Source organism: Sus scrofa, chromosome 3 (genome assembly GCF_000003025.6).
Source record: "Sus scrofa isolate TJ Tabasco breed Duroc chromosome 3, Sscrofa11.1, whole genome shotgun sequence".
Taxonomy (NCBI): Eukaryota; Metazoa; Chordata; class Mammalia; order Artiodactyla; family Suidae; genus Sus; species Sus scrofa.
The window spans coordinates 52,500,305-52,522,873 of NC_010445.4; the positions used below are offsets into that span (position 1 = coordinate 52,500,305).

At 48.7% G+C, this 22,569-nt stretch overlaps 1 protein-coding gene across 50 annotated transcripts in view; it reads right to left on the reverse strand.

Annotated features, from left to right (window-relative positions):
- The window catches only part of MAP4K4 (mitogen-activated protein kinase kinase kinase kinase 4), a 166,453-nt gene that overhangs the window by 17,277 nt on the left and 126,607 nt on the right, over positions 1 to 22,569 (reverse strand). For 2 of the 50 annotated variants that reach the window (XM_021087132.1, XM_013995930.2), the window contains exons 13-26: positions 19,747 to 19,908; positions 18,345 to 18,431; positions 17,373 to 17,489; positions 16,342 to 16,503; positions 13,819 to 14,052; positions 12,797 to 12,903; positions 11,008 to 11,159; positions 10,057 to 10,154; positions 9,507 to 9,515; positions 7,926 to 8,101; positions 7,032 to 7,152; positions 5,914 to 6,105; positions 3,811 to 3,928; positions 3,333 to 3,503 (exon numbers count right to left, since the gene is read on the reverse strand). In XM_021087132.1, the coding sequence (XP_020942791.1) occupies positions 3,333 to 3,503; positions 3,811 to 3,928; positions 5,914 to 6,105; positions 7,032 to 7,152; positions 7,926 to 8,101; positions 9,507 to 9,515; positions 10,057 to 10,154; positions 11,008 to 11,159; positions 12,797 to 12,903; positions 13,819 to 14,052; positions 16,342 to 16,503; positions 17,373 to 17,489; positions 18,345 to 18,431; positions 19,747 to 19,908 (1,906 nt within the window). Of the gene's footprint in view, positions 1 to 3,332; positions 3,504 to 3,810; positions 3,929 to 5,913; positions 6,106 to 7,031; positions 7,153 to 7,925; positions 8,102 to 9,506; positions 9,516 to 10,056; positions 10,155 to 11,007; positions 11,160 to 12,796; positions 12,904 to 13,818; positions 14,053 to 16,341; positions 16,504 to 17,372; positions 17,583 to 18,344; positions 18,432 to 19,746; positions 19,909 to 22,569 lie in introns of all 50 variants that reach the window. The other 48 variants (XM_013995929.2, XM_013995924.2, XM_021087142.1 and 45 more) reach the window with 34 other exon arrangements.

Consider the following 22,569-nt stretch of genomic DNA (forward strand, 5'->3'; position numbering starts at 1 on the left):
CAATTACACTTGCTTCCTTGGTCAAGAACCCTGGGCCTAAACTGACTGTCACATGCAGCCCAGGGCACCTCACACGCTTACGGGTTGGGCACAAGCATGTTTGCATGATTCCCTAAACTGGGTAATAAACTCACCGAGACAAGGGATAAAGTGTCTGGTGCTTTTACAAAGCAATCACTCACTCAATATTTTCAGGCAGATGGAAGGACAGGGAAGAAGAGCCTATATTTCTTGAACCATCGGATCCATGTTGATTCAACCGTACTCTTTTCCAGAATCAAGTGAACAACTAAAAAGGCAACAAGCCAACACCCTCCCGCCCACCCTAGCTGGGTGCCTGGTCGCTGCTGGGAGGGAAAGCCCAACACGTGGGGGGTAGGACCGACCCAAGCAAACCTCCTGAGGACACTGGAGACACCTTGGGTCCTGGGGGGAAGTGGGGCACGTACATACGTACGCACGTCACTGCTACCTCAGCGCCTGAGAGCACATCAGGCACTCAAGGATGCCAGTTACAAGTACGGCCCAGAGTGCTATAGATGCCCATCTAACTAACGGCACCTGCCCTGGAGTCCTCAAGTATGTGCAACACACAAGGAAATGCAGACAAATTCCAGCGACAGACAGCCACTGTTTCTGACGATAACGTGACCAGATAAAGGTCCACCAATAATGCACCAGGCTTCCAGTGCAGGACTCATCTTACAGAGCTGCCCTGTGCACGCAGCCCTGGGTTCTCCCCCAACAAACACAGGTGCTTTCCTCCAGCACCATTTCAATGAGACAGTTTTAGAGGCAAACATACTACATCACGCATGCAGCTTCAGAAAATACCAGGGAGGCCTCTGGAATTTGGTCCAAAAGGAAAAAACCTGAGTGTGTCTTACCATCTACAGTGCTCTTTAAAAGTGGACAAATTTTCAAGTATGCCCGTTTGTCCAGCATAGGAAAAAAGGCTTATAAATGCACACGGCTTCCTTCATTGCTTGTAATTAAGATTTTGGAACTGTCTAGACCAGCCTGTCCAAAAATACTTTCTACTGTGATGCCCAATGTGAGGCAATGGCCACAGGTGGCTACCAAGCATAAGAAATATGGCCAGTGCAGCTGAGTATCTGAATTTTGTTTTAATTCATTTAAACGTAAGCAGCCACATGAAGTTGGCAGCTATGCCAACAGCCAGTGCTGCTATGGAAGACACTGACGTTTTTTTACTAATCAGGGAGCATCATGCCTTTGAATTAAGAGCTCATGGTCTTATACTTTTTCAGGCTTACAACAAACCATTATGTTTTCACAAAAAAGAAGTTCTTTAACAGAAATGTCATGCATATCAGAATGATTTCATTCCAAGAAAAAAAGTGCTGTCCAGTTTGAAAATAGGTTTATCATCAATATTTTAAAAAATTAATGCTTAAGCAATGCTCCATTCATTTTCATACATTTTTACTCTTGAAGTTGGCTATTTTGCCATAACTAAGTCCCTTGAAGTTGACTAGTTTGCCATAATATTATTTTAGTGTTTTTCCCCTTCACAGCCTTAGGTCAGGTAATTCTAAATAGCTTAAAAGTTATTTGCAGCAGCACTGACAAAACACTGATTGATTGATCTGCAGCCAAACAGTCCATTCCAAAGGTTCCAATTCATATAATATTTCACTATGTTCCTGGTCAATCTTCAAAATTGAGAAGCTAAAAAACCTATGTCAACTACCTAAATGGGTAATAACTACCCAAAATATGAGCCTTGCGAAATTTTCCTATTATTTGTGGTTTCCCAAATAAGCATCATTCAAACATCAGTCAAGATTTTAGAGTAAAAAAGATTAAAGATTCAAAAGAGCTGAAAAAATTTTTTCCATATACACAAAACTTGTAGATATTCTGGCACTTATGCCCAATTTTCTAATTCTCCAGTATATAGCTCCAAGAACTGCATAATTTTGCAAAACACTGAGTATGAGCAGTCAAAGCTAGACAGTCACTGGAAAATAGCAACCTTGGAAATTAAAAGCCTATGAAAAAATAAGTTGCACACTGCCATAATTTTCTATAAATACACTTTTTTAAGCTGAAAACTGTTAGATTTTTTGTTTACATTTTTCTTTTATTTGTATACACTTATGCATATATATGAAACACAGAATTGTAAACCAACTATACTTCAATAAAATAAATTTTTTAAAAAAGAAACACAAAAATTATTATTTTCTTCATTTCAGATCTCTCTCCCAAGACAGACCACAGAAAAGAGAAAAATCCCTCTTTACCTTTTGGTCTCTACAGATTTCATTTTCTAAGTCCAAGCTTTCAGATGACAAATACTGCTTTTTTTTTCCCCTCTTAGTCACCGTAACTTCAGCATATGGAAGTTCCCAGGCTAGGGGTCAAATAGGAGCTGCACAACTATCAGATTAAATCTTATGTTTCTAAGACCAAGGGGACCAAGGGGACAGACCAAGGCCCAGGGAGTGGGTGAGGGCAGGGTGGTCAAGCAGGTAAGGGCCCTTCTTCAAGGACGGGGCAAGGGCCATCTCGAGGTTTAGCAGGTGAGCAAGAGGGCTCCGGGGGAACCTGCCAGGAGCGGTTGCCACATCCCCCAGGCTTTACACTGGCAGCCTCAAAGAGTAAGAAACTTCCCTGAGCAGAAGCAGGGTCCCCCTCATTAGAAATAGCCGGTATCAGGATTCAGGGAGGAGACAACAGGTGTGGGGCTGGAAGGCGAGGTCAGGGTAAGAGTGGGTCCCCCTGTAGGGGAGGGGACGTATCAGACAGGGGTGACAGCCAGGAGGGGGCAGGGATGTGTGTGTGGCAAACTCCGCCAACCCCCTCGTGGCATCTACACAAGCCAGCAGATGTTCCGCAGGTGAGTCAGTTCCCAGCCCCTGCCCTCCCTTCCCACAGGTTCTCTGCCAGAGGCAGTCTCCTCCTAAGGGCCTCACTAGACGTCAGGCCTCAATCACAAAAGGCAAGGAGAAATGGTAAAGTGAAACATCTTAAGAAAAGTCATTCCAATTTTTTCATCCTCCCTATGGAACACGGACCAAATCAAACATCTTTCTCATCTTCTTCCTTTTCTCCTTTATATGAAGAAATGGAGACGAGTCATTCTTTCTAATAACCGAGGGCTGAAACAAGGGCAAGCCCGCCCGCACCTGCAGGACTCCATGGCGTGGGTGGGGGTGGGGGGAGACGGGACCATCAGCTTTCTGTTGTTGCACCTGCCAACACCACTTCTCAAACCCCCAAACTATCCAAAGCTGTCCTTCTCCCAAAGACCAGGCCACCCCTCAGAACCAAAAGCAAAGGGTCAGAGTGGCAGCCACACCTACCCCAGAGGGCGGCACACAGAATCTCGGAATTAAACCTCTTCTTGTATTTGCGAATCTCCGGGGTGTCACTCTGTGGCCGAGTGTTGGTGGGATTCACATTGACCACTGAGCCCTTCCGGGTGGGATCTTGCCTTATGGCCTCCGGCCGCATTCCATCACAGGAAAATCCCACTGAAACACAGGACACCTGGTGTTATTTTCTGTCCCCAGGAGCACGGGCTGGGCCTGCTCCCCGACCCACAGTGGCCCAGAAGACATCCTAGTCACAACCAACTCTTTGCCAAGGAACAGAAATTTGTGGGAAACGTCCATGGAGAGGAAAACTGACTATACCACTCAATGCAAACAAGGCAATGCGAGGGGGGCGGGGTCTGGACAGAGGCCTGTGCCTGAGAAGCACACAGCACCGTGCCCGAGCGGCTTTGGCCAAGGGTGCAGGCCCGCTCGTGGGCTGCTTTCTTGTCACCACTTTACTTACCCACAGAAGTCACTGTTGTCCCACTAGACGGAGAAATCTGTAGTAATCTGGGGTCTATAAAAGGTGTAAAGGAGGAGGAAGATTTGTGTTTCTGGAGGGTGCTACTAGCGGACTGAGTCTGCAAGGAAATTTCAGTCGTATTAACACCAAGGCAGTAAAAGGACAAACATAAAACACTTCAATCCACTTCTTCACCACCCTGCTTCCCAATACAAAGTCCTGTCCGTCTAATTCCTCCCCCAATGCTCGGGAGGTGCCTCTGCCTAAGCACAAGCAGCCCCCCGCCCCCCAAATAGGCCCTTTAACCAGAGCCACGGAGAGGGCAAGACCTCTTTCCTAAAACATCGCTCCTCTGAGACGGAAGGTGCCAGCTACCAACAAAATCTACGCTTCACACTCCACAGGCTTTTAATAAATCACTTTAATGAAAACTCCTAAAGGAGGTTTGAAACATCTTGCTCTCAATTCATCAATTTCTGAATTTACTCTCCTGCCCAGAAAAAAAGTTCAATTAATCTATGTTGGAATCCTGGCAAATCTTAATTTTACACTGTTTATTTCGAAGGGAGCCTCTTGCCAGAAAGCTACAGAAGCTTTGGCCATCATTATTTTAGGTGCATCCACATTAAATCCTTATCAAATAGGAGCTCATTAGTGAAAAAAGCTGCAAATGAAGAAGGTGGCAAATCCTTTTGCTCTTGTAGGAACAGGAGCATTTGGGTTAATAATGTAATTTAAGACAAAAAGAGAAAAAAACAGCGAAACAAATTGTTAAGTGGAGATGTAATGACAATTAAAAACAAAACAAACAGAAAAAAAAAAAACTTGCCAGTTTAGTGAGTTAATAAGGGTTATTGTAAAAACCGTACGTTAGCACAAAACAGAGCCAAGTTTCAGTAGAAAGAGGAATGTAAGTGCAGGCGGGTTATAGGTCTGACCAAGTGCTTTTATCCTGTCCTGTTTCACTCCCAGGGCAGCTGAAGTCACGGGTCCTACAGCCCACCCCTCCCACCAGCACAGCTGCCAGGTGGCAGGCACCCCGCCCGGGGCCCCCATCTGTGGCCCATCCAGTCCATGGCAGCCGATCTGATGCTGAGTCTGAGGTGACTGACCCTGCCCCTCAAGACGGGAGGACTATTCTGATTCTTTCCAACAAGGGAACCAGAACAGGAGCAGGTGGGCAGGCCAGCAGTTCAATGCTTTTAAGGCTGGCTCAAGCTACGTGTCACCGGCAACCTCCTCTTAGACAAATGCATTTAAGCCAAACCTCCCACGAAATCCATCATCTGTTTCATTAAGGACAGGGTGCTCACAGTGGCCTCTCACTACACTTGGGGCATAACCCTGTTCCAAAGAGCAAGAATCACCCAACCAGCACCCAGACTGAACACAAATATGCCTCTGGAGAACACACCAGACTTCCCGTTCAGAATTTGACAATGAAAGCTCAGACCTCTGACCTTCCTGCGCAACATCCTCATTTTCGAGGTCCCCCCCACAAAGCATGTGGCCTCTTAAACTCTGAGTGACTGTGGATTTCAAGGAGAGAAATCCTTTTAACAGGACTGCCAAAAAATAAATGAGAGTAACCAACCAATAACATCCCCCCACCCCCACCCCAAACAAAACCCAAAAGGTCCAGCCCTCCTTGAAGGAGGTTCCTGTACAGAGCAACGCGTCTGTCCAGAGAAGCCCACGTCTGCTTAACCCAATTTTTCTGAATTTTATTTACTGGATAAAAAGAATGAAAAAGGCAAGAGTCCACAAACAACTACCAGAATTTTCATGCCAAATACATAATGGATCGAAAACACAGCAATCGATTTATTTAGACTTTTTGAAAAATAAACTGAATAAGGAAAGCCATGCAGCTACACTTATCTAGAGAAAAGTAAACAGGGAACTGGCAAGTCTGTAGGGAAACTGATCTAGGTTAAGGGGTTTGTATGCAGATCTGAACCATGTTACTGGGGGTGGGGAGGAGGGGAGATGACAGAAGGAGACGGGTGGGGGGGTGGGGGCGTGGGAGGGGCGCTGCCAACTAGCTCCTGGGCAGTGCTGGTCTAACCCTGGGAGAGCAGCCAGCTGTGGTGCGAGACATACCTCATTAGTAGTGAGCTTGTCCTGGGGTGTCTGTGGGGACATGGTGGGTGTCGGCTGGCTGGAGGATGGGGAGGAGGAGGTGGAGGAAGTGGAGGAGGAATGGCTTTGCTGTAAGAGATCTGGCAAGAGGTGAATGCGACCGGCAAAGCCATTGCTCTCATGATGGCTGGCGCGCTTTTGGTCAACTGCACTCTGCAGAGAAAACAGGCACACTGGTCTCGCTCGAGCGCTGCTGACATTGCCTTCAGCCCTATGATACCTGAATGCTCACGGTGAACCTCTCAAACTCTGTTCTGCCATTGGGAAAGACTGGAGGAATTTAGCCTGAGGGGCTCACACTTCCTCCCCAAAGGCCTGAGTTGAGCAGGGAGAACTCACGGCACCTCCTGTGGGGTCACAGTGGGTGTTTAATCTGGTTGATTTGCCACGGTGGCTGCTGTTACCAAAACCCCTGGCTCTTTCTTTTCCCCTTTTCTTTCTAAACCATCCTGTCTAAAGCTCTAGAAAGTATCCTATCACTTCTTTGAATCCTGGTCTTTTCTGGACCAGGTCCTTCCGGCTCTCTGGCCTGCCCTGCAGAGCCCCAGACACACTCAGGGAAAGTAAGAAGTACTAGACAGGAGCCCTGCTCTACTTAACCGAGAAGCCGTCACCTTCCTGGTGTCTGAGCTAGGAGATGGACAGACAGGCGTCAAACTGCTGGCCCAAATGGAGCACATCCGCGGGGCACCCGAGGGAGGAGACTAAGGGAAGAGGTCCCCCCTTTCGGCTCCAGGAGGCCCATCCGCTCCCCGGTGGCCCCCGCCTGCCTCACTCACAGAGCTGAGCTCTGTGCAGACTGGGGTGGCCTCCTGAGGCAGCTCCATGTTCAGACACAGCCTGGGGCTCAGCGTGGGGCTAGGGTGGGGCCACGGGACATGCAGAGGAGCAGGGCGGGTGGGCCCTGCCAGCGCCCTGGGGCATGCAGCTCACGCCTGCCTCCCTCGCCCCATTCCTGCCCTGGGTCTTGTTAACGTGAAAACAGGTGATGATGTAGAAACAGCATGAGTGAGTGAATGAGCCAGTGGGTTAATGACCAAGGAGAAGTTCGGCCTCTGACAGGGAGAGGACGCAGGTACCTGGCGCACGATCAGCGTGCCCTCCTTGGACGGGGTCACGGCCGGTTCACTTTCCACGTCGTCGTGGACGATCATTGTCTTCACGGACTCCGTTTCCCCGTTGCTCAAATTCAGAGACGACCTGTTGGGACAAAAATCCAGACATGAAGGCCACAACCTGCGAGCCAAAGAGGTGCTGCTCAGATTTTTCACCTTCTCAAGTCTTAAGATGAGAAGGTGCAAAGGTACAGAGTTTTCCTCAAGGAAGAAGAACTGAAATTTCCCTTTTATCATAACTTTGGAAGGATGGAACACACAGGTACTGGTGAGAGGCAGTGACACACACACACGGGTACTGTGAGAGGCAGTCACACACACACACACACACAAGTACTGGTGAGAGGCACTGACACATGCACACGAACACACACAGACGTACTAGTGAGAGGCACTGAACACATTCACACATATACAAACACACGGGTACTGGTGAGAGGCACTGAACACACACACACGGGTATTAGTGAGAGGCACTGACACGGGCACATGAGTACTAGTGAGAGATACTACTGACACACACGCACACAAACACAGAGGTACTGATGAGAGGCAGTGACACACACACGCGTCCACACATAAACACATGAGAACTGGTGAGGCACTGACACACATGTACACACACACAGGTACTGGTAAGAGGCACTGATACACACACATACACACGCAAACATGCAAAAACTGGCGAGAGGCACCGCCATGCACATGCACACACGCACAGGAGCGGGGAACAGACAGGCCATCTGTTGCCAACTCCATGACAAAGTTTAGCATCATAGGACAGGTTTAGAAAAAAACGGGTCCCCACTGCAAAGAAGGCTCAGGGAGACTCATCCTCCCTAACACAGTGGGACTGACGCGGCTCTGGTGTCCTCCGGTCCAGAGGTGGGCTCCTCGGCCCCCTCCTGCTCCACATCATCGTCCTCCTCGTCCGTCGTTCCCGACTCCTCGCTGGAGGAGGAGTAGTCCGTCACCTTGTGTGGTGGCCGCACATCCTCCACTGCCCGGAGCTCTTTGGCCAGTGCTGTCAGGTCCTGGAGCGGGGACAGAGGGCCAGATCAGGGGAGGGCAACAGCACAAGGACTTAACAACTGTACTGCCAGGCTGCCAGAGTGCCTCCTAGGGGCATTTTTGGCATTGGAGGAAGGGTAGCACTGCAAGCTTTGGAGAGGAAAGACTGAAAAACTCAAAAAGATAAAAAAAAAAAAAGATTTTTTTAAGAAGTCAAAGATGGTGTACATCATGCAAACCTCACAGCCACAAAAAACAATAGCCTTGTATGAGGAGCTGAGAACATTTTTCCCAACTACACGACAAAATTCTAGATCATCGAATGTGTGCAGAAATATCTTGTTGTTTGTTATCAAGATAACCTGCCCCCATAACAAAGCCTTCCTGCAGGGAGATTTTCCAAAAAGCAAGGTTCTATTTCAAGAGAGGTGACTTAAAATATTTATCTGGGGAGTTCCCACTGTGGCTCAGCAGATTAAGAACGTGACACTGTCCGTGTGGATACGGGTTTGATCCCTGGCCTCGCTCAGTGGGTTGAGGTCCCAGTGTTGCTGCGGCCGTGGCGCAGGCCAGAGCTGCAGCTCCAATTCAACCTGGAACCCGAGAATGTTCACATGCCACAGGTGCAGCCATAAAAAGAAAAACAAAGTATTCACCTGATGAGGTTTCTGTTTTAAACTCCAACTTTTATTTTTAAATTTTTCAAAAGAGTGAGCTCAGCACACAGCTCACGCCTTGACTCACCAAGTGTCACAACTCGCCACATTCATGAACAAAGCTTCCAACGTGAGACCTGAGAAAGGTCCCGGTGCATGCGGCTGGGGCTGCAGCCACTGGCAGTGGATGCCCACATTGAGGGAGTGGGAGGGGAGTCCAGAGTAAAAATGATTTTATTCCGAAGGGCTTCAGTCTCTGTACTCTTTTAAGGAGCTGGTTAAAGACTCTGTCAACTATCCTAATATAACTTTCAAGCTTGATTATTATCTTCATTTACACTTTCATATAAGTCCCAAGGATATTTCTTTCCAATAAAAATGTTTATTTAAAAAGTAATGACTCTGTGGCCATTCTTCCTTCTCCTTCTGGCAGCTTCACAGGGTTTCTTCTTTTCTTTGAGACTGCACCTCTGAGCTAAGTGAGCAAGTACTGGCCTTGAGTCGTGCCAACCATTTCATGATTATAACTGTGTCCTTTGCAAGTTACTTTAAAAAGTTGTATTGAATAATAATAAAGCATGCATGCATGCATGCATGCAAAAAAAAAAAAGTGCATGTAGCAAATTTGGGGTGTTAAAAAAGATGAAGCAAAAGTTTAGTGTTTCTATTAATTCTAAAAAGAACATAAAGGCAAGCTGAGAAAGGAAGAGGAATGCCAACTAAAGGGCAGCCAGCATGCTGCTCTGACACGGAACTACAGAGGCGAGCTTACCACTTCGCCCTGGAGTCAGCGGTGGTCCAGGGAGCCAGAGAAGCCAGCGAGGATGAGGACACGGCACAGGAAGCATGGAGGAAGGGGGGCGGGGGGCAGAGAAATCAATGCAGGCAGGAAACAAAACTCCAGCAGGCCCAGAACCCCGAGGTGCACAGTGACAGGTCAGCTACGTGACAAGGACTAAGGACAAGTTCAAGAAACAGGTGCCACTGCCGTGCTCACCAAAGAACAGAATAAAGCTCCGTGAGCCGAAGCAGGTGATGCATTTACTCTAGAAGTGGGTACTTTAGAAGCCCAACTCATAGGAACCCATGTAACGGTGGATGCTAAGCAAAGAGAAAGATGGATTTTCTTTCGTTTGTGTTTTCAGATCATTAAAGGGTGGTCGAGTGGGGACGGGAGAGTTTAAGGTTTCCAGTTTATGCCCTTATCAGCCCTCTGATCTGCAGGGCCCTCAGAGGCCCTCGGGCCTTGCAGCTACACGGCTTTAACAGCAAGGCCTCACTCAAGGTGGAAATAAGCAAAACTGACTTTGTGCAATTCTTACAGCAGGCTTGAGAGGTCTCAAAACTTCTTTTTTATCTTCAGGCTTTTTCGCTGCATTTTCCAGGCGCTGAGATGGAGAGCCTTCAGACTTGGATGATGCTGTCAAGTTTGGAGACAAGAATGGCAGAGACACATAAACCTCTTGAGCATGGCCCCAAAGCCGCCCAGCCCACCTGGCCCGCCCTCTCCCCACCCATCAGCCCCTCACAGCAAGGTCTCCACTCTCGCGCCTGAACCCTGGGGCTTCTGACTCCTTACACAGAATCCGCCACCATCCCACAGCACGGTACTGCTCATGGTACCTTGCTGGACCATGTCAGTGACAGAGGAGATGAAACTGTCTCTAATCTACTATGACGAGTAGGTTAAAATAATGACTATTAAGGACAATCCTGATGGAGTTTATACTGAAAAAGAGTGGGTTCAAAGCTCAGCGTGGACACTGAACCAATCACCTTGGACGAGTGGCCCAATCTCACTGAAGTGCAGTTACTGAATCTGTAAAATGGACACAATGTACACCTCTCTCTCCTGGGGTTATTATAAGGATTAAATGCAAGAACACATGAGACGTGCTCGAGTGCTCTCCAAGCTTAAGTCTTCATTATGAAAATTATGGTGATGTGCAGGGTCATTAGCAAGCCCACACTGGGTTTGTTATATGCAGCTATGCAAAACCACAGGGCTTCTCCTCGATTGAAAAGGATTTCCAAAATACGGTCAACCCTTGAACAACACAAGTGTGACTTCACAAGGTCCACGTTTGCACAGGTATTTTTTTAACTGTAAGTAACTAGCCCTACAGGGTCCACAGGTGGTGGGATCCACAGGTGCAGAGGAACGAGGCTGACAACACAAGAGGATTTCCAGCTGCTGGGGGGGGGGGGGGTCCCCTAACCCGCACTGCTCAAGGGGCCAGGTGGCAGGGAGGGGGAGCAGGAAAGGCCCCTACATCTCACTCTGAAGCGCTCCCCGGAGCCGCTCTGAGACCCGGGGTGGGACCCAGGCTGGGATCCTGAGTTGCTGGACCCCGAGGAGCTGCCACTGCCAGGCCTGGGCACCAGCTTCTCCACTCTCTCCCACAGCAGCCGGGGCTCGATACTGCTGTCAGGGAAGAAGAGGAGAGAACAGCTAAGGCACTGCCCAAGGTGAAGGGTCAAGTGAGGCAGACTTGTGCACGATGTCCTCACATGGAGGAAGGGTGGGAACACCGGCCACCAGCAGCATGTGTCACCGAACCCACCAGAACTTACAGCCACATTGTCTACCCATCTTATCTCAGGTATCTAAACAAGCCAAAAGAGCTGAAAGACATCCCACCCTGAGAGGAAACGCTACTGTTCGGTCTGAAGTGTCACTATTTCTGTCACAGCTACAAACTCAGTTTCTTTCTTTCTTTTTTTTTTTTTTTTTTTGTCTTTGCACCTGAGGCATATGGAGGTTCCCAGGCTAGGGGTCAAATCGGAGCTGCAGCAGCCGGCCTATGCCACAGCCATAGCAGTGCAGGATCTGAGCTGTGTCTGCGACCTACACCACAGCTCATGGCAATGCCAGATCCTTAACCCACTGAGCAAGGCCAGGGATCGATCCCGCATCCTCATGGATGCTAGTCAGGTTTGTTAACCAATGAGCCATGACAGGAACTCCCAAACTCAGTTTCTTATTATAAAAAATCCCACTTGGGTAATTGCACAACTCTGATCATCCCCAACACCTGTCACCGCTGCTCTCGAGAACTGACACCGTGCGACATCCTGCTTCCTTCCCCACAAGCTAGGCTGGAAATGTGACAGAGCCATGGACACACCACAGCTGTCCTCCGTGGTGGAGGACATGAGTTCTCCAGGTAAGAACTAGGCAAGAACTGACTCAGGTGCACAAGAACACATGGCCTACCCTGGAGAACCCAAGGTCCACCCTAGAGAACCACGGCCCACCCAGCAGAACCCGAAATCCAGCCTGGAGAAGCCACGGCCCAGCCTGGCCACATACAGACTCGGAAGGCTCTCTTGGTAGCTGCTGGCCACCACCCGTTCCACTACCTCAGTTATATGAGAGACCCTGTAAAGAAGGCTACCTTCGGAGGCTCAGTGGCAATCAGGGAACACAACATTCAACTGGACCAATTCTTCCTCTGAAACAGACTGGTCAGTGACTGGTCAGTGGAGCTTAACTGAGATGGTGGCCTTCTATGGCTGAGCTGGCTAATTCGGTCACCACAAGGTGAATGTGGTTCCTGAACACCTGGAATGCGGCTGGTGCAGCTCAGGCAGTTAATTTTATTTAATTTGAATTCAGTGAACCTCAAATCAAAGTGGCCTCGTGAAGAATAGAACTGAAGAATAGAACAGCTCTACGTGGTTAATTCACGAGTTAATGCGGAATGTAAGTCAACCACTGGCTTTTCTTTCATGGCCTGCGTGTGATGTCTGTACCACTCCCAAGGCCACCAACACCCTTTGGAGAATCAGCGCTGGATTACAGTTCCCCCTGGACTCCTGTGTGCCTCCTACCTACCCGCCTGACAGGGAGTTTTCACTTTAGAACTGCCACCATCACAATCGGATCTACTCTTCTCTTTTCACCACGGATCAGTCTGTGTTATGCATATCAATGGATTTGATGGTATTTTCTTTTAGAAACTGATCGTGTCTTTGCCCCAGAACCTCTGTGTCTCTGAGCACTTTTCTGCAAGCAGACAGTGTGAGACCATAGGAGTCGGTGCAGCGAACTCCTCTTACCTGGTGGAGTTCCTCTGACCTGCTTGGCTATTCTGCTGCCCACCGCCCTGCAGTGGGGAGTCCCGACGGGACAGGACAGGGGACCGGGACGTTGTTCTCACAGGAACCTTGGGGTACAAAATACAGCAGTTACATTGCTGCAAACTCTAGGGGGAGGAGAACAAAGACTTTCCCACCAAAACATACCCCCCAAGAGGGCCTAAGTACACCTTAGCCTTACCCTCACCTGGCCAGCCCCATCCCTCTCTGCCCTCCGCTGACACGCCAGAGAGAGAAAATGTAGTCAAAGGCATCGGGACAACCTTTCTGTGCTTCTGTAACATTTAATGAGGGTGGCACTGAAGCTTGGTAGCGGGGGACATACAAGGCATTTTGCTGAGATAATGTGAAAACCAGGAAAATAAGCTCAAAGAAACCAAACAATGGGCTACAAATGGATCAGCAGGAAACAAAGACTGTAGGAAGCAAGAAAATATTCAGAGGAAGCAAATTCCAAGTGGAGGAAAAAATAAATCAAAATGTGCCTTTGTGTTTCATTTCAGCCTTAGTTACCAAACCAAAAATAAAAACAAAATTTAAAAAACCCAAATAAAACCCCAAATCCCTCAATTTAAAAAAAAAAAAAAAAATCACTTTCTTTGAAACACTTATGTTGATTTTTCTCCCTTACAGGACCCTTCCTGAAAATTTTGGTATCAGTTAACGTGCAAAGTAATTTGTAGCCTCTGTATAAACTTAACAAGGGAGCTGCTAAAACATACTCTATCTGTTCTAGAAGCATACTCTTCAATTATTTTGTTACCAGTTCTTAAGCAGTGAGTTAGCAGCAGTGAAAAGCTAATTGGCCAACGGCTGCACGGGACTGTCTCACTAGGGCATTTTCTCCCACCACTGCAAAAAGTTCATTAGAAAGTTACTGCCCCTTAATCCTTGTGATGCCACCACACCCTTAATTGAAATAAATATATATTTTTTTAAATAAGAAAAAAGCAAAAGCACACGCCTGCCCTTCCGCTCCTTACCCTTGGAGGCACCTCGTCACTGTCTGATCTAGACCAAGCCTTTTGGGTGGGGTCAGGTACCTCCGACTTAGGGTCAGAGCTCTGACTCGGCACCTCACTGCGGGAAGGTGGACATGGGTCCTGAGAGCGAAGATGATGGTGTGCAAATTTGGGAGGAGAAGGGTCACTGAAGGAATGGGATCGCGAGACAGGGGAAACACTGTTCTTGAGAGATGCCAGGTGGGACCACTGTACCTTACGAGAAAACAAAACACAAGACATTCAATGCGTTCTGCAGAAACCATGTTTCTGGTCAACACCAAATCCAAAGCAGGCACCGGGCAACGCACACGGGGCGGCACAGTACTAGTCAGCCAAGCGGTGAAACAGTTATGCTGTAAGTGGAGAGGGGGTCTGGGGAACGCAATGCGCGGAGGAGGACAAATGGACATTCGTAAGGAAAACTCTTTGTGTCCAAACACACGGCACAGAGAGCAGTCAAGGTGAAAAGCGCGTGTCTGAGGCCGTGTGCGGAGCAGCCTGGGCAGGCAGAGGGGAGGAGACCACAGGCCGGACATCGCCACGCAGGCAGACCTCTCTCCCCAGCCTCGCAGGGCCCGGTGGGGCAAGATTTCAGCCCAAGTAACGAGAGAGCAACACGTTTACGGTGCAAAGACCAAGCCCTCATGTCTGGACAGATAATAGTGTAACTTAAAAACAGCCAACTTTTCAAATGCACCAATCATTTTCCATCTTTCTTCTTCCAAGTCCTAAAACACTCCAATTCTAGATAACAACCCCATATGTCTTTACACTAATTAGGAGGAAAAAAAACAAAACCAAAAAAAACCCCTCTGATTTCTTTAGAAATAGGACCACGATTCCCTAAAAACTGATGGCTGAGACGGTATTCTATCCACGTGAAAAATGAAGAAATAGGGCAATTCCTTGTCAGCTGAGTTTATCTGGTCACTTCTAAATTGGAAACACAATCTCTGAAATAATCTGCATTTTCGCTAAATTATATTTCTTGTTTTAAAATATTTGTTCAATATTGCATCTTACATAATTACAGCTATATATCTATTACATCATTGCACTAAAGGAAAACTGGAAATACCAAATCAGGATTGCCTCAACCTGGCCAAATGTAATATTCAAAATTAGGTCCAGGTCTACAACTGCTAGGGGAGTGTCCCGGAATTCCAGTTATTGGATAATCTCAGACTTCTAAGATGTTTAAGATTTTTCGGGGGCGGGGGGGAGGAGTATATAATAAGTGATTATCTGTAACTGTAATAAAAAAAGGGGTCTTAAAACGAAGTCCTACATGAAAAAGTTTTCCCCAAAGAATGTTTTCCTAAGTGCAGGTTTCAGGCAAAAGCAACCTGAGATGGAAAAAGGAAAAAGGAAACTATTTCCAGGCCCTACATTAATTAATCATTAGTATAAAGGGCAGTCCACAGAATTCAGGAACTTCTCTTTTCAAACTGTTAGAGGCAAGTTCAGGTTTCATGAAACTCATCCTGCCAGGCCCTCCCCTCCCGTCCCCCCTCTCCTGCGAGTGTCCCTCTTGACTCCTCAGTCTCTGGAGCCGCCAATGCTTGGGGGTCAGCAATTCCATGAATCAAGACACTGCTGGGCTCATGTCAATACCTGCCTCCATACACCTGCCCACCAAGTGCAGCACTGGTTCTTCTTTTATTGCAACACTGCTTCGCACAAGGATACTCTGTTGTCAAGTGTATTCAGATCCTCATCTGGGTTGGTTTTCCAGAGCCCCAGTGCCTACTTCTCCCAAGAAATAGCAACTTCCATCCCCCAGCACATGCCAACATCAGTGATGGATAAACTTGGGCTCAAGAACTTGTCCCCATTACTCTAGACCACACAGCTGTAGGTCAGTTATCTTCGGGGAGCGTGGGAACCAGTGAAGGGTCTCTGCCATCTGCTTGCTTCCAGGCGAGGCTGAGCGCCTAGCCAATGTAACGCCTTTATCCTGACCTCTTTCAGGGGAAGCCACACCCCACCACTGGATCGGCACCTTCACCTGGGTCTGGACCTCTTGAGAATGTGATAAAAAGCTCTTTTCCCAGAACAATAGGTACGTCTGAACAGACTAAAAAATTCTACATGGAATTGCAGGGCTGCCCACTGGGGATCCCAGGTTACGAAAAGATACAGACTCTCACTCTATGTATTTAAGACACTAACTTTGAGAACACTGAACTGAAAAGTCTTCGTATTTGAGTAAAGAGGCACCTGTTTATGAGCATCTGAGTTAGTGAAGGCAAGAAAGTTAGACTAAAAGAAATTACTGAACCCAGATATTCTTAGTAAGTACAAGGACAATCTTTAAAAAGAAAATCCCGTTTTTTCCTATCAACCGAGGCAGCCATGCCCTAAATCTTTAGTCTAAACTCACTTCGGCTCCTCTCTTCTCTTTCTAAACCTGAGGACAAACCAAAGTGAGCATGTCAAGCAGGCTGGCGGCTCAGAGCCTCTGCGGGCGTCTCCTCAACCCCCAGCAAACGGCTGTTCTACCTGTGGCTCGGCGGGCCTCTGCAAGGCGGGGTGCACAGCCTCGGAGTTGCCGTTGGAAAAAGACTCTGATCTGGAAGGCACTGGTGGCTCCAATACTCTGCCTGTCTGCTTAGACTGGGCTTCGGGGGAGCTGTGGTTAGTTTTCCTAAATCTATCTTCCACCTGCATCAGAGAATCAGAGACATGACTCAGGGTTAGTAGGGGAAAAGCAGAGATGCCGAGAGAGCCTCAAAGTGGAAGGACTCTAAAGAGATACACTTCTGTCCTCAACGCCAAGATAAGAGAGGAGGCAAGGAGCCCTGGACGAGGATCTGATTCAGAACAAAGAAACCCTCAGGAAGACAAAAAGTAAGAGAAGCAGCCTTGAAAATCTCCCTTTGGCAAGAACTCTAGGATCTCAGGTGAGGATAAATTAGAGGAAAAAATTACTTTGTTGCAGACCACTAAACCAGCTGATTAAAAGAGTGTCCTGGAGAATCTGAAACACATTCGTTACATCAAAAATAAAGGAACTGCAGAGGCAGCAGGGCACCAGCTCCTAGAATGGGCCCTAGGAGGGCGAGCACAGCTGGAGGGCGCCACCTACAGGCCAAGCTCTGCACATTCTGCACACCTCCCAGCCCCACCTTCCCAGGGCCCCTGAAGGGTGGGTTGCCTGCTTTGCCACATCCAGACCCACGGGCTCTGGGTCGCCCAAATGCCCCGATTCAGTAACAAGCCCTGATCATCGAAAATTCAGTAAACAGGGCCACAGGCAGGCTTCATCCTCACGGCAAACAGATGGCCAGGTCACCTTTTCCCCTTGTCTACTGTTCAGAGAGCCATCCCATTGTACTTCTAGCCCCTTTCTGTTTAGTTCAGTGCTTGCACCACCTGAGATTTGTGAAGGAGGCATTCTGGGCCCCATGGAGAAACACCAACCAGAGCAGGAAGAGACGTGGCCCAGGCTCTGGCCTCTGGGAGCCCCCTCTCCCGGCCCCCAGATCGACCTCGCCGCAGACAGCGCTGTCCCATCCCCAGGGGAGCCATACCTCCCGGGCCCGCTCGGCAGGCTCGTAGTGGGCCTTGGGCTCGGCAGCGTGGAGGCTGGGCTTGCTCCTGTCCTGCGGGGGCTGCGGGGGCTGCGGGGGCGGCCGCCGGTGGTCATGCTGTAGAGACAGGAGATAGGCTTGTTCTTGCTGCAGCTGCCTCTGGAGCCGTTCCGCCTGCCGGTGCTCCTCCACCTCCCGCCAGCGGCACTCCTTGGGGGGAGAGGGGACACTCAGTGCAGGGCACGGGGCCCGCTCGCTGCCTCCAGCTCGGACTCCCAAGAGGGCGCTTTTTGACTCTTGCTTAGTGACAAGCAAAACAGCTGGGATTTGTAATGGCAAAGTACCTGCAGAAAAATCTGACAGCTTGTTGCTAACCATAACACCACTGGATAAGAGTAAGAGAGAACCCAATGAAATGCTGGTTTCAAAAGACACTTGGGGAGCTCCCGTTGTGGCACAATGGAAACAAATCCAACTAGGAACCATGAGGTTGTGGGTTTGATGCCTGGCCTCACTCAGTGGGTTGAGGATCTGGCACTGCTGTGAGCTGTGGTGTAGGTTGCAGACGCGGCTCGGATCTGGCGTGGCGTAGGCTGGCAGTTACAGCTCCGATTGGACCCCTAGCCTGGGAACCTCCATATGCCACAGGTGCGGCCATAGGGGGAAAAAAAAAGACACTCAGAGTGCTCCAGGTCAGAATCTACGGCACATGCTCTGACTCTTCAGCCTTAGCCCTTGAGCCTGGTCACTGAATGCCAGGCTCTGCTCAAAACCTTGTCAAAACCTTGTCTCTCTACCAAAGGAGAACGATTGACTTAGTGATGGGCAATGCAGAGATGAGTAACTGCCTGAGCAGTCGCAGCCCAGAGGACCAGAGCCTGCAGCCCTGCAGCGCCACCCCCACAGCCCGGCGGCCAGCACCCTGCCCAGCCCAGGGAACCCCACACAGCCCAGGACCCACACAGGCGTTACCAGTAGCATGGCCTGCTCCTGGAGCAGCTGCTGCTGAAGGAGTTCCAAGTGCCGCTGCTCCTCTTCCAGCTGCCGCCTGATATACTCCTGTCACACAGAAACCACCCAGCCATCAATCCACCAGCAGAATGCACCAGAGCACCTGCCACCCCAGGTAACTCACTCAGGGACCAATGGCTACAAAAACCTAGTGTGAAGGATTTTCCCAAGAACTTCAAACTATGATCTAGAGTCTAATAAATGATGATACGCAATCCTGTGGGAACCACACAGGTGTTGTAAAGTTCAGGGAGTTCCCACTGTGGCTTAGCGGAAATGAATCTGACTAGCATCCACAAGGACACAGGTTTGATTCCTGGCCTTCCTCACTGGGTTAAGGATTTGACATTGCCTTGAGCTGTGGTGTAGGTCTCAGACATGGCTTGGATCTGGTGTTGCTGTGGCTGTGGTGTAGGCCAGTGGCTGTAGCTCTGATTTGACCCCTAGCCCGGGAACTTCCATATGCTGTGGGCGTGGCCCTAAAAGGACAAGTAAAGTTCTTCTGTTAGAACACAGATGTTATATATACAAGTGCAAGGGTTTAAAGGACTTTGCTGTTCCTCTTAGAGATGCTAAGTGCAGAGCACTCCAAAGCTCAGCTAGGAAACCAGAGTGTTCTTGTTAATAGCTGTCTGCTGACTAACCACTATTTATACCAAGCACGAAGGACCAGTTTTTAAAACCCCAAACCAAAACCTGCTTAATATTAAATAAAACGAATATGAATTGTATTTTCTGAGATCAAACAAAAGATACCTAGAACAATTACATTCTGCCAGCTCTGGTCTGGGAAATTCTCACAAATGAACCAGCCCCAAGCCCTTGGTGACTGAGAGGGCTGGGTCTCCAAAGGCGGGGCTGGGAGGGACACGGACATGACATGTTTTCAACAAGAAGAGAATGACACATCTCTCTAACACAGAAAACACATAAGCACATCCAAAATACGTGGTGAGGAAAAATCCTCTTTAGTCACTGGATACTTCAAATATTTCTCATGGGAAACGTCTTACACTTGGTTTCAAATTTCATTGAAGAAAAAAAAAAAAAAAAAGTTCACTATCATCCAGATATTTGAGGTTTGAAGCACTTAAGCCAAACCCGAGAAGATCCTTCAAGCATCAGACTAGTGGAGACCACTCAGCTGGTTTCGAGAGGTTTCTAAAGTGTCATGATTCATATGTATCTGTTTGTAGAGACAAGAGAGTCCACTTACTGACTTGAATGTTTCCAGCTGCACTTCTGCACGTTCAAAGCTCTGAAGTCCTGATCCCGGGTGAGCTTTCTGCCCCCAACCCCCCAAGTCTGCAAAGTGACAGAGGTCAGGAGTTGTGGCGGGAACATTCTTTGAGGACAAACTAACCTGTTCCCTCTCGACTCTCCTCTTCTCCTCCTCTGCCCGTCTCCTCTCCTCCTCTTCCTTTCGCCTTCTCTCCAGTTCCTCCAGACGCCGCTTCTCCTCCTGCTCGCGTCGCCGCTGCTCACGTTCTTGCTGCCTTCTGGCTTCGCGCTCTCTCCTTTGTTGCTATGCGGGGACAGACACAATCAGCAGACTCCCTAGCCTCGGCTTGCAGGGAGACGCTAACGGGGGGGACCTCGCAGGCCCACCTCCACCGGTCCACATGGACCAGCTTCCTAAGCACCAGTCAGAGCTTGGTTCCATTCTGCTCTCAGTCATGCCCCATTCTTCACTGAACCACAGCAACGAAGGACAGGGAACCCTCTATCCTCAAATCCTACTAACAAGCTATCCAGGGCCCTTAAGTCAGAAGAAAAAGACGAGAAATGGATACAGGACAATAGATCGGGCAAAGAAAAACAGGGCAAAGAAAAATAAGGCAACAAAAGAAGCATATGAGGGCAAGAGGAACTGACACCAACGCGAATAAGAGACGCAGTGATCTCACCGCGACTGAGGAAACCACCCGAGCACGTGCGTGCACGCTAAGGACACAGCGGTCTTCCTTCCACCTCTTCACCCACTGGAGTTCCCCTAACAAACCTAGGAAGCAGGTCCTTCCCTCCTACTTCGAAGAGGAGAAAACAGGCTTGGAAAAATGAAGCGACTGCCTGGTGTCGCCGGCCTCTAAGCCCCCAGGTCTGAGGCCACTCTGCCTGTCACTGCACAGCATATGCCATCCTGCATCTCATTACCAAACTCGCCCAGATCCCAGCCCTTCTACCAGCCCCAGAGTACAGGGTGTCATAAAAGTGACACTGGGCCCACATCTGGGTGCTGAATATAAAATCAACCAACCCCTCCTCCTGTGAACGTGCAGTATGGGCCCTCAGATCCCAGCTGGGGAAGGGCTCGCTCAGTACAGCAACCACTGGCCCCTCGCTGTGACCGAGCACCTGCAATGGGACCAGCACAAGGAAGGAGCGGAGTTTTGAATTTTATTTCACCGAAGTTAAACAGTCTACAGCACAGCTCTAGAGAAAGCACAGCCATCCAATTTCTCAAGACACAGGAAGCCAGCATCACAAACTTTAATGTGACAGAGATTAACTACTAATAAATGAGAAAGTTTGGGGCAAAGCCACTGGAGATATTAGACCAAAATATTCATGATAGGTATACAAAATAGTTATTTATTACAGTCAAAGTACTCCTCCTGAGCCCCACCCCCACCCCAACCCTACCCAGCATTCGTTCTGAAGGCAGATGCTTAAAACTGACTTCCTGAGCAACGGGGAGCTGTGTCTCACACAGGGAACACGGGGTCGGCAGCAGGCCCCTGAGGTGATGGCTACATCACCATCATTCTCTAGAGTCAGCTTCTGGCCCCGCCTCCTCTCTTATTCCATACACTTCAAGTTTGGGGGTGCTCCCCCCACTGTCTACTCTTAGATTTCAATGCAAAACACTCCCCTGTGGGTGAGGTGGGGTTGTAAGAAGAACAGAGAACCAGAACCATCCTGGTGTTCAGAAGCTACGAGTTTAATGGCTAGGACATCTTCGGTCAGGTCTAACACCTACAACTACCCTCCTATAAAGCTGCCTGTTGCTTGCTAGCATAATGCCTTCACACTTTTTTATAAGACTTCTGCACTGACACTATGCTCTTCTGCCGCCAAATGGTCTGCAATCAGGTGGAGGGCCTCTGCCTTCTAAAAGCCAGCAAACCACTTCCCCTGCCTCAGGGCTCCAGGAACAACCTCACACAGAAACTGAGCCACCTCCCAGCTGTGTTTCTGTGGCCTCTCCTCTTCCAGGCAGACTGAGCTAAAATCTCTTATTCTGTATCTTTTGCTTGTTCCATGCAGAAGCAAAAAGAACAGTTGGGTTTTCACCAGCACATCGCTTACAATAAACACTTAGGACCTAAGAACTCAACCATTTCTATCACTGGCAATAAAAAACTTTACATTCCACTAACTGGTAAACACAAGTTTCTGTGCTTTAAATAGCAATTACTTAGTTTCTTCAGATATTCTTGGTTGGCCAGGTTTTCCAAAGGAAAGCATCTTTTTAACTTCTTTTGAGTAAAACTACATCAAAAAGATGATGAAACAAAAAGCCCTCTGATAAACCTGGAGCTGAAATGCAAAGCGGCAGCTCTCATTCAATCTGGTTTTAAAGCTTAAACCATTTGACCTGTTCCGAGCCAACATGGAACCTTCGAGCGAGGGGGGTTTTGCGGCTCTGCCTTGTCCATGGAGAGCCTTTGAGAAATAATCATGGGCAAAGCTGGTGACAAGCAGGACACAGTGCAGGTAATGAGAGAAATCGCCGGAACCCACTGGAAAGCCAGGTATGAAGGGCCCACAAGCACACCCAAGGATGACACGTTGACACGCAACAATCCCCGAAAGTCGGTCAGGAAAGCAGAGAAAAGAAAGAAGGCAACGTGTGTGTGTGTGTGTGTGTGTGTGTGTGTGTGTGTATGTGTGTCCCTGCCTAAAACTGTCCCCTAGATTTTGAGAATTCAAGTTTCAAGTCAATCAGATGCAAGTGAACAGGTTAGAAGAGGCAAAGGATCTCACACATTGAACTTTACAACTTTCAGGGAATCTAGTCGCCAGGATGAGCCACAGTCTTGTAGCAGTGAAGTGTTAGAGGACCATTTCTCGCTAAAAGGTCTGGGCTTTCCTCCCCTGTCCTCCTCCTGAGGGATGTGCCCGACCTGCGAGGTGGTCTGTCAATGTGGGCAGTCTCTACAAGGGAGCATGGGGAAACAGAAAA